General features: G+C 37.6%; 1 protein-coding gene across 1 annotated transcript; it reads right to left on the minus strand.

Moving 5' to 3' along the window:
• Window positions 1-322: 322 nt before the first annotated feature.
• On the minus strand, window positions 323-10,054 carry LOC141110335 (chymotrypsin-C-like). Its single transcript, XM_073601632.1, has 7 exons — window positions 10,015-10,054; window positions 8,614-8,702; window positions 6,963-7,063; window positions 6,356-6,481; window positions 3,968-4,104; window positions 1,328-1,473; window positions 323-1,040 (listed from the first exon to the last, which is right to left on the minus strand). The coding sequence occupies exons 1-7, from the start codon at window positions 10,052-10,054 to the stop codon at window positions 669-671; spliced, it is 1,011 nt and encodes a 336-aa protein (XP_073457733.1). The 3' UTR covers window positions 323-668.
• Between the last annotated feature and the right edge of the window lie 2,249 nt (window positions 10,055-12,303).

Below are 12,303 nucleotides of genomic sequence, written 5' to 3' on the forward strand. Positions count from 1 at the left end.
TATATAGATATATATATATATATAGAGAGAGAGAGAGAGAGAGAGAGAGAGAGAGAGATAGAGATATATAGAGATATATATATATCTCTATCTATATAGATATCGCTCTCTCTCTGTATATATATATATATATCTATCTATCTATATATATATAGATAGATAGATATATATATATAGATAGATAGATATATATATATATATATATAAGAGAGAGAGAGAGAGAGAATATATAGAGAGATATAGATATCTATATATATCTTTTTCTGTTTTATTTATTTTTTTATTACATCTTTTTCTTTTCGCTCGCTCGTTCCCCCCCCCCCTTATATAGTTATCCCCTTTTATATAGTTATTATTTCAGATTTTCACATTTTCATTGTTATTTTTTGAGACTTTCGTTCTTATTTCGTATATTCGTTCTTATTTTCAGATTGTCGAATTTTTGGATTTTCAAGTCTCCAAATTTTTTAATTTAAGAATTTACGAATTTGTTCCAAATAACGAATTTCGATCATAACGAATGACCCGAAAAATGAAAAAAAAAAAAAACTTTAAACAAATAAAACGAAAACAAACTTTTTTTTTTTTGGCAGTCCACATCTCTACAACTTAGCCATGTTTATGTTTCTCTAGACATCCAATCAGAATGGTGAAGCATGGCTTCCCTCTCACTGCACAATCATTTTGTGGTGAGTATGACCCCTTATTAGAGGACAAGACCTTATTGTATTTTTATTTTTACTCCAGTAAGCTACAAAAGACACAAATTTGCACTGAATAACACAACCTTTCCCCTTTTTTTTTTTACACAAGCAGAAGAGGAAGCAGCGGCACAGATAGGCAATCATTTGTGCAAGGAGCTGACTGTTGCCGCCAGTCGGACTTACACTATTGATCCAGTCAATGTAGGCGGAGACTCTGGTGAAGACGGTTGGCTTCTTCTCGTAGTTGCAGCTGACGCCGGAGCCGAAGCTGACAATGCCGTGCACTTGCCAGGATCCATCGCCGGACTTAACGTTCAGGGGACCACCGGAATCACCCTGCGGAGTACAATGAAATCTTTACACCTCCCTGATAATGAGCTATATAAAGATACGGAATCTATAAAACTATACTCAAAAAATATATCTTGTAAGGTTTATCAAAACACAAGAAAAAGGCTAAAATAGTGTTTTGGCTGGAGAAAATGCTGCTTTGGTTTCGCTCCAGTGTTGCTCATGCAATCAATAAAGCTTAGGCAGTTGATCATGTGATCTCTGCTGGATCGGAGTTCAGATAGGCTGATAAGCTATCCAATGGAAATGTACTAAGGAGAACCGCGACTTACGTTGCATGCGGAGACAATGCCGTCACCGCCAGCGCAGACCATGGTGTCCCTGACCTGCCAGCCCCACCAGTCAGACCTGGAGCAGGTAGGGTAATCCACCACTGGGAGGAGAGCCTGTTGTAGGTTATCAGCGATGGGTCCACCAGCTGAAAAACAAAGCACACAATGATAAGTGACCATCGAGAGTGGGGGAGACCGCTACCGATTAACTGTAGGATCAACCAAAATTCAACCTATCCTGACTGACTATAGGGGGGGTGTAAGGCCGGCAAAGCCGTCTCTGTAGAGGGTGATATTTAAAGCCTTACTGCATCCAAATTTTTTCTTAAAGTAGGGAAGAGTTGGAAGGGGAAGAAGAAGAATGAAAGCAAAAGAAATGGAAAAACATGTATGAAAGGATAGAAAGAACAGAAAAGAAATGGAGGGAAAGAAGAAAAAGAAGGTAAGGGAAATAGAAGAAAATGAGGAAGTGAAGAATAGAAGGGAAAAGGAAAAGGAGAGAATAGAAAAAAACATGAAATGGAGGGAAAGAAGAAAAGAATATAATCGTTTTCGTTTCATTCGTTTCTCTTTTTGTTTTGTTTTTTCATTTTTTGGTTCATTCGTTATGATCGCAATTTGTAAATGCGTAAATTTGAAAAAATTCGTAAATTCCAAGTTAGAAAATCATAAAAATGTGAAAATCTGAAATAATAACTAACTAATAATAGCTTAAATATTATTAGAAATTATAATACATAACAATAATAATAATAAAAATGTTATTATTATTATTATTCATTATTAATTTGTTCCATTCCATTTGCTTAGATGCGGCATTTGTTATTTCGGATAATTCGTAACAGCCAAATTTGACAGGAAATTCCAATACCTATAATTTAATAGTTAGTAATAGTTTAGTTATTATTTGTTAGTTAATATTAATTTACAAATTTCAGAATTTATACATTTTTTCGAATTTATAAATTTACAAATTTTTTTCGAATTTTCAAATATTCGGAAAAGTTTGTTAAACGGGTTTTCGTTAATTCGAGTATATTTCCGAATTAATTAATTTGTCGAAATTAGTTAAAAAAACAAATTCGGAACAAAACGAATTGCACATGTCTAGAAGAGAAGAGATACAAATGAAATGGAGGGTAGTACTGGTAATACTGAAAGGAGGGAAAGAAAAGAAAGGAAATGGAGACAAGGAAGAAAAAAATAGATAGAAAAAGGAAGGAAGGAGGAGGAGAGAAAAGGAAACAGGAAGGAAGGAAAGAATAGAAAGGAAATGAAGGGAAGGAAGAAAAGATTAGAAATGAAATAAAAGAAAGGAAGGAAAACAGAAAGAAGGAAAGAATAAAAGTGAAATGAAAGGAAGGAAAGAATAGAAGAGAAACGGAAGGAGGGAAGAACGGAAGGAAAGGAAATGGAAGGAATAAATAAGGAAAAGAAAGGAAATGGAAGAAAGGAAGGAATAAAGAAAAAGGAAATTGAGGGAAGAAAGAAAAGAATAAAAGGGAAGATAAGGGAAGGGCTAGGAAGGGAAGGGAGGGGAAGAATAAAAATGAAATGGAGGGAAAGAACAAAAGAATATAAAGGAAATGTAAGAAAGGAAGGAAAGGAAAGAAAGGAAATGGAGGGAAGGAAGAAAAAAAATAGAAAGGAAGGAAGAGGAGAGAAGAGAAATGGAAAACCGGAAGGAAGGAAAGAATTGAAAGGAAATAAAAGAATGGAAGAAAAGCAGAAGTAAGGAAAACAAAAGGAAGGAAAGAATAGAAAGGATAGAGAAGGAAGGAAAGAATATAATAGAAATGGAAGGAGGGAACAAAGGAAATTGAAGGAAGAAATAATGAATATAAATAAAATTAAAGAAAAGAAAAAAAAGGAAATGAAGGGAAAAAGGAAAAGAATAGAAACAAAATGGAAAGAAGGAAGTAAGAAAGTAAAGAAGAAAGGAAGGAGAGAATAGAAGGAAATAGAGTAAAGAAAGAAAAAAAAAGGAGGGAGGGAAGGAAGAAGTTAAGAAATGGTGGGCCTTACTGCACAGGGAATGGTCTTGGGTTAAGGGTGGGTCATATGAAGTTGGGGAAGTTGAGCCATTGGTTCAAAGTGCCATAGAGACAAGATATTTTAGGTAGAAAAAGCTCTAAAATCTAAACTATTTATTTTTATTTTATAATAGGAGGCATTTCCTGTCAGTGTTCCTTTGGAGCAACTTACCCTCATTTCCTGTTCTGCAGCCACAACAGGAAGTGAGAGGAACTCTCTCTAAAGTGAAGATAAATCCTCTATTAGATAGTTGTCACTGGAAGAGGTGTCCTCATTGGAAGATTTCCTCTCAATTTTTGCTCCAGTGATAACTGTAAAATTTTGGATTTCCTATCACTTTCTGTACCAGAGACAAGGATACCAAGATATACAGAGGGGGTGAATCTCCCCAGAGGGGACACAGCAATAACAAAAACCCGACAGAGGTTCTAACTCTTCCACACCCCATTCAAAAATAAAAGATAGATTGTGCCTTTTGGATATGCTTGAAAAAAAAAGTAGCTGCCTTCCTTAGGAAGGACTTTTAATGGCTGACGGGTTCACTTTAAATACCAGAACCAGTGCTATAAATTTGAATTCCTACTTTAAGGTGAAGACATCACTTACTGTACAGACGACCCCATCCAGTCACAAAGCTGTTTGAATTATTGGCCAAGAGGACGCCGCTAGGGGGCAGGCAGGCGGGCTGAATGTTGTCACTGAGTGGTGCGGGTTGGGACAGCTTGATCAGAGCGATGTCATTGCTGAAAGAACACACATACATCAATCACATGGGTATTGTGGGTTTAAACGAGTAAATTGGACCCAATAAAAGCTTACGCTGTGTCTTCATGTAGTACTGGAAATTTAAGTAATCAGTCAGCAGCACTTCTCAAGTGATATTTTTGCTTTGCAGTAATGTTCAGAATGAAGGAACACAGCTTGGAAGAATTAAGTTTGCAAACCAGAGCTAACCAGATTGAGAGTTAGGAAGAGTATTATACAGAGGGTTAGTGTTAGGGTTACATTTAGGATTTATTGTTAGGGTTACAGAGAGGTTTAGTGTTACACAGAGGATTTAGTGTTAGGGTTACACAGAGGATTTAGTGTTAGGATTACAGGAAGAATTTAGTGTTATTGTAGCAGGGAGGGTTAATGTTAGAAATACAGAGGATTTAGTGTTAGGGTTAAAGAAAGGATTAGCATTACAGTTACTTAGAGGAGCTAGTGTTAGGGTTAAAGAGAGGGTTGGTGTTAGAGTTCCAAGGAAGGTTGGTGCAAGGGTTACATGGAGGGTTAGGGTTAGATTTACAGGGAGGGTTAATGCTATGGTTACGGGGTGGGTTGGTGTTAGGATTACAGGGAAGGTTTATATGAGGGTTACATGGAGGGTTGGTGTTAGGATTACAGGGAGTGTTTGTATGAGGGTTAGGATTATACTTACAGGGAGGGTTAGTGTTAGGGATACGGGGAGCATTAGTGTTAGAATTATAGGGAGGCAGGGTACCAGTAGCATTTGTGTGAGGGTTACAGGGAGGGTTAGTGTTATGGTTACAGTTGGGTTGGTGTTAAGGTTACAGGGAGGGTTTGTATGAGGATAACAAGGAGGGTTAGGGATACAGGGAGTATTAATGTTGGAATTATAGGGAGGGTAATTAGAGATACAGGAAAGCTTAGTGTTAGGGTTACCAGGAGCATTTGTGTGAAAGTTACTTGAAGGGTTAGATTTACAGGGAGCATTAGTGTTAAGGATACAGGGAGTGTTAGTATTGAAATTACAGGGAGGGTTACTGTTAGGGTTACAGGGAGGGACAGCTTTAGGATTACAGAGAGGGCTAGTTTAAAGGGTAGGGTAGTTTGTGGGTACAGGTAGTTAGCATTAATGTTATTGGGAAGGTTGGTGGTAGGGCATCTGATGTTGATGGTATGCACAGGGGAGAAATAGGTAAATGCAGCCCACCACAAATTGGGGTTACTTGATAAGTTAGTATTAGGATTATTATTAGGTTAGTGTTAGGATAGTATTAGTATTAAAGGAATGGTTAGTGAGGTCACAAGTCTAGTTGGGACTGAAGACCAGGACCATCAACAACTAGACACACAATAGTGAGCACAGGGGGGAAGAACGTAAATGCAGCCCACCACAAATTGGGGTTACTTGATAGGTTAGTATTAGGATGGTGTTAGTATTACAGGAATGGTTAGTGTTGAGGTCACAAGTCTAGCTGGGACTGAAGACCAGGACCATAAACAACTAGACACACGAGATTGAGCACAGGGGAGAAGAATGTAAATGCAGCCCATCACAAATTGGGGTTACTTGATTAGTATTAGTATGGTATTAGGATTACAGGAATAGTTAGTGTTGAGGTCACAAGTCTAGTTGGAGCTGAAGACCAGGACCATCAACACCTAGACACGTCAGTGTGAGCACAGGGGAGAAATAAGCAAATGCAGACCATCACAGATTGGAGTTACTTGACAGGTTAGTATTAGGATTATTATTAGGTTAGTGTTAGAATTGTATTAGGATTACAGGAATGATTGGTGTTGAGGAGACAAGTCTAGCTGGGACTGAAGACCAGGACCATCAACACCTAGACACAGCAGAGTGAGCACAGGTGAGAAGAACATAAATGCAGCCCATCACAGATTGAGGGTTCTTGATATGTTACTATTAGGATGGTATTAGGATTACAGGAATGGTTAGTGTTGACTGTTGAGGTCACAAGTCTAGCTGGGACTAAAGACCAGGACCATCAACACCTAGACACAGCAGAGTGAGCACAGGGGAGAAGAATGTAAATGCAGCCCATCACAGATCGGGGTTAGTTGATAGATTAGTATTAGGATAGTATTAGGATTACAGGAATGGTTAGTGTTGAGGTCACAAGTCTAGCTGGGACTAAAGACCAGGACCATCAACAACTAGACACACCAGAGCGAGCACAGGGGAGAAGAACGTAAATGCAGCCCATCACAGATTGTGTATTCCGAAAGTCATGTCATACTCACAGGATGAGAAAAGAGCTCCATTTTTCATGGACAATGATCTTCTCAGCGGAAATGGCAATAGAACCTTCTTCATCTGCAGTCTGCAGGCTGTGTTTGCCCAGATAAACCCTGTATGTATTTGCAGAGCTGGACAAAACACAAGTGAAATTGAATGAGTGCTTTGGAGGTGAATCTGTACATTGGTGTCTTCCAACCTAGGACCTCCCCTAACGTAAAATCTTTTATTTCCTGATAGGACTCCACAGTTTCCCTAGACTGAAGTGTTACATGGACAATGATAAGCATAACAGAACACTCTCACTAATTACCTGCATGTGCTGGCATTTGAGGTTGCTCTGAACTGTATTTTCCATGACATGCTGTTAAAATAAAACAAGTGCAGTGTGCCAGCCAGGGCACAGGTCCCCAAACTGCCATGGATGCAAGGAAGCGAAGAGGTAAATTGCATAGCAGTTCTAAATAATTTGCGTTTTTTTAACACATTGTAGCTCTCCTCTTCTCTATTGCTAGTGAAGCAGTGACAGAAAATCATATGTACTAAAAAAATGGAAAAGGTTGATTTCAGTTTTTGGGATTATTACTTTTATTTTTAGCATCTGAAAGTTACCTGATGCAGTGGGCGGCGGTCAGGACCCAGTTTTCAGAGATCAGAGTGCCACCACAGGTGTGTCCCCAGTTCCCGCTGGATCCCTGGTACTGAAGGGAGATCTAAAGGAGACAAGTAAGATTGAATTAATTATTATTGTGCAAAATCCTCTATGTCAGTTTGGTACTGATATGCAAAGGTGACTTCAGTGACATATTAAACAGGAGGCTTTCAGGTGATTCTAGAAATGTAATTGATGCTCTCCAAAAAGGAGAGAGGGGACTTCAAGGTAAATGTAATTTTGCATGGTAATAAATGCCCCACAGACTTTATTTTTTTCAGAATCTCATGACTTGCTGGGCTAGAGCATGGCTCTAAAGTGATGAGCCTTGAACTAGTAAATTAGCCTAGGGAACATGCACATTTAAAAGCATGCACATGTTTCATAAAACTGTATATGCAAAGAGCATTTGGTCAGACAGCTTTGTGATACAATAGGAAACAATTGCAATGCGGGATGACTGGTGACTCTAATACAGTTCTCAAAGGACAAAAAAAGAGAACATTGGAACTTGGGTGACTGTTGACCCCATTACAGCCCTCAAAGCACACAAAAGGAGAAAACTGGAACTTGGGGTGACTGCTGACCCCATTACAGCCCTCAAAGAACACAAAAGGAGAAACTGGAACTTGGGGTGACTGCTGACCCCATTACAGCCCTCAAAGAACACAAATGGAGAAACTGGAACTTGGGGTGACTGCTGACCCCATTACAGCCCTCAAAGAACACAAATGGAGAAACTGGAACTTGGGATGGCTGCTGACTTCATTACAGCCCTCAAAGGACAGAATAGGAGAAAATTAGAACTTGGGGTGACTGTTGACCCCATGATCAAAGGACAGCATGAGAAAGGAAGAAAGTCAAAAGTCATATTAAAAACATACTTGACGTGCCTGGATATACTATAAGGATGTTTTAAAAGCATACACATGTATCAAGGCATGGACACAATCAGCCAAAACTGATTATTATTTGCACTCATAAAACATCCATGCTACTCTTTTTGAAGGGAATAAGATAAGAGACTAATGAAGAGAGTGGTTAGCTTTTTTTTTTAGTAGTACATATTAACTATAGTGTATTACACTCTTACAATCTTTTTCTTAGCTATAAAGTTGTCAGTAAACATCTCAATGCATTGCCCTTGCCTTGAACAAACTAAAAATGTCCAACATGTCCAATCATTTGTCCATTAATTATTCTCCACTCTTATATTTACATATGCATAGTGCTCCAAGAGGGTCACCAATAATTAGTTATAATTTGTGTATGCATGGCTTTAACCAAGCTGCGTTTACTGGTCTTGAGTGACTTGCACAAAATATTTTCTGCTAAAGAATATTTAAATTGCTAGAACTATTTGTCAAACTAAGTGGAAACATGTGTGTCTCTGTTGATTCAGAAATTGTTGCACTTCATCTCCTTATAATAATCTGCAAAATGTTATTGTCTGAGGTCCTCCACTTTTTCACTACCGTGCAACTACCTATCTTCAACAGCTATTCTCAAAGTACGAAGAAGTTCCACAAAGCGATAAAGGAGGATATATTTCAAGAGAGAACTTAGCTGTAAGTGTTTGTAACTTTTTGAAATATACTTAATTGAGCATACCTGCCATGGCCAGCTGTGTGGTACTGTATCCTCTCCATTAACTACCCTGGCAACGCTGGGTGCCACAGCTGGCACGCCACAGCTGTAGGCTACAGAGAGAAAGAAAATATAATAAATAGTTATATTTACAAAAAATTTATATACACTAAGGTTTTTTTTCTCAGAGACTAAGTGCAGGAACTCCCCCTTTCTGAGTCACCCCTTTTCTCCACCCCTACCAACCTCTGATCACCGTTCCTTGGTTCCACCCCCTACCACCTATTACTGCCCTTTTATAGAATACAGAACCAAGTATCATTTTGTAGTGATAAGTAATTTGTATGTAATTTGTTAATGATAACAAAAAAGCAGTAAAATAGATTTCTTGTAGCCAGTAATAATAGAGCCCCCTCCAGCAACAACAGATACCCTTAACAACAATGGACCACCCAAAACAAACCCCCGTTCTCCTGGCAGCAACAACAGATCTCCCTACAGCCAGCATCAATAGACTCTCCAGCAGCCAGCAACAGACTCCTCCATCAACAGTAGATCTCTCCTAGCAATAACTGCCCCCCCCCCAGCAATGTAAGGCCCACCCCTAGCAACAATAGGTCCCCCACCAGCAACAATAGACCCCCTGCAAAAATAGATCCCCTACAGCTAGAATAGATCCCGCAGCAGCCAGCATCAATAGACCCTGCAGCACCCCTTACCATTAGATACAGTCACCGTTGGAGGTGTCGTAACTGCATTCCCCCTGAAAAAAGTCCTATATATACTGTATATATACACTGGATGCACCAATAGGGTTGATTATACTGATACTCTGTGCTTCTTTTCTGAAAGCACACAAGGGTGGATAGGCCCTCACTACTAGACCTGGACTGCTACAACTGGGAACCACTTGGTAATCCCACCGCCAAAATGTAGCCAATTGGTAATCCCACTGCCAAAATGTAGCCAATTTGTAATCCCCCTGCCAAAATTTAGCCAATTGGTAATCCCACCACCAAAATTTAGCCAACTGGTTATTCCACTGCCAAAATTTAACTAATTGGTAATCCCACCATCAAAATGTAGCCAATTGGTAATCCCACCACCAAAATTTAGCCAATTGGTAATCCCACCACCAAAATTTATCCAATTGGTTATCCCACCGCAAAAATTTAGCCAATTGGTTATCCCACCGCCAAAATTTAGCCAACTGGTTATTCCACTGCCAACACTTAGCTAATTGGTAATCCCACCACCAAAATGTAGCCAATTGGTAATCCCACTGCCAAAATTTACAGGCTCTGTCTGGCTAAACCTATGCCCTATCATTCAACTTTAAATGTGTCTTATTTTAATAGTATCTAGTAGGGGCGTGTTGTATAACAGAGTTCCCAAAAAATGCACAAGGACAAGTCTTTAACTTACCATAGCTAAGGCAGATTGCAAGTACCACGAACCTGAACATTGTGCCTGTGAAGTGTAGAATAACTCTTCTAACACCTTATATACACAAACTGGCTGATTTTCCAAGACCACCTGCAGCAGGTATGATAATAGTGACCAATAGGAACAGTCCAAATTTATGGTATGGAAAAAGGCTAGAGGATAATTTTACATTCAAAAGATAAGATTAAAGAGCTAAAAAGGTAAAGCAGGTGCAGGAATTCTGAGATATTCACAGAGGCCGATACCCCCAACTACATCCGAGTTACACCTGAAGTGAACTAGAGGAGCTTATTTACACCAAGGACATCCGCATAGTTGATGCTGGAGGTGAACATTTGTTTTAAGGAGAATCGTAAGCTGGAGTTCCAGCTAAAACTATTTTTTTTTTTTTTTTAGTTTTTATGGAGGAAGTGAATCTAGAACTGAAATATCACATCGTAATATCCAAGTCCAAATGTCTCCTTCTCATCCTGTCTAGTGGTTGTTGGTTACACTGGGGTTGATCTATTAAAAGTGGAGTGTGAAAAATCTGGTGCGACTGTTCATGGTAGCCAATCAGCTTCTAACTTCAGCTTGTTCAATAAAGTTTTGACAATAAAACCTGGAAGCCGATTGGTTTCTATGCAGAACTGCACCAGATTTTGCACTCTCCAGTATTAGTAAATCAACCCCACTGCTCCTTATCAGCTGGCTCTGCAAAACAAAGTGATCCATATATTAGTATTTATTATATATGATTTTATTATTGCATATTTTTCCCATTAGTAATTTAAATGTATAAACATATATTGTATTTCATTTTTATTAGTTAATTTTTTTATCTTCAGCAGTTAAAAACCCTGTTAAACCCCCCAAAAAACATTTATATTGCACATTACCAATTCTTAGATGTGGTAGCTGCATTCGTTTTCTTTTTTTTAGGCTTTCTTTCTTTCATTTTTTTACTGGTGATCCGGCAAGTAAGGTTGTTGCTTTTCTGTCCTGCAGATGTAGTAGTTAGGGTAAAAGAATAAACTATTACATTAATACCGTCATTTAACGGGACACATAAGAGGGCCAGGAGAGTGGTAGGGAACACCAAGTGAAGTGGATGCAGCTCCTCTCAGATTAGATCCTAATGCACATACATAAAACAAACACAAGGGAGCACCTCCATCTAGGTGCAGCAATGTAATAAAAAGTATAAAAATGCACTCACTAGTTAATAGTGGATCCAGGCTTGTCAAAAACCCATGTAGACTTCCATAGGATCACTGTGAGGCTGCAGAACTCTGCAGGCGAGTGGCTGGCTGAAGCAGAATTTTTTTTTTTATCCTAATTTCTTATTTTTATTTTTTTTTCCCATTATATATTTTCTTATTTTTTCATTCTTATTTGTATTTATTTTTTTCATTTTGTTTTTATTTCCATTAGTATTTATTTTTTTATTTTTCATTTTTATTCTTATTTTTATTTATATTTTTCACCTTCTATTTTTTTCTTTATTTTATTTTTTTTTTCTCACATTTTTTCTTACCGTTTTATTTTTATTTTTTGCCCTTTATTATACATATAAGGTTAACTGGGCTTCTGTTTTTCTTGACCAGACTACCACACCTGGCACTCTTTCTGTCAGGAGAGTGGTAGGGAACACCAAGTGAAGTGGATGCAGCTCCTCTGAGATTAGATCTTCATGCACATACATAAAACAAACACAAGGGAGCACCTCCATCTAGGTGCAGCAATGTAATAAAAAGTATAAAAATGCACTCACTAGTTAATAATGGACCCAGGCTTGTCAAAAACCCATGTAGACTTCCATAGGATCACTGTGAGGTTGAAGAGCTCTTCAGGCAAGTGGCTGGCTGAAGCAGATTTTTTTTTTTTATCTTAATTTCTTATTTTTAGTTTTATTTCCATTACATATTTTCTTATTTTTTCATTCTTATTTGTATTTATTTTTTTCATTTTGTTTTGATTTCCATTAGTGTTTATTTTTTTATCTTAAATTCTTATTTTTTATTTTTTTCCCCATTATATATTTTCTTATTTTTTCATTCTTATTTGTATTTATTTTTTTCATTTTGTTTTTATTTCCATTAGTATTTATTTTTTTATCTTAAATTCTTATTTTTTATTTTTTTTCCCATTATATATTTTCTTATTTTTCATTCTTATTTGTATGTATTTTTTTCATTTTGTTTTTATTTCCATTATTATTTTTTATTTTTCATTTTTATTCTTATTTTTTTCATATTTTTCACCTTCTATTTTTTTCTTTATTTTATT

Source organism: Aquarana catesbeiana, linkage group LG10, assembly GCF_042186555.1.
Source record: "Aquarana catesbeiana isolate 2022-GZ linkage group LG10, ASM4218655v1, whole genome shotgun sequence".
Lineage (NCBI taxonomy): Eukaryota > Metazoa > Chordata > Amphibia > Anura > Ranidae > Aquarana > Aquarana catesbeiana.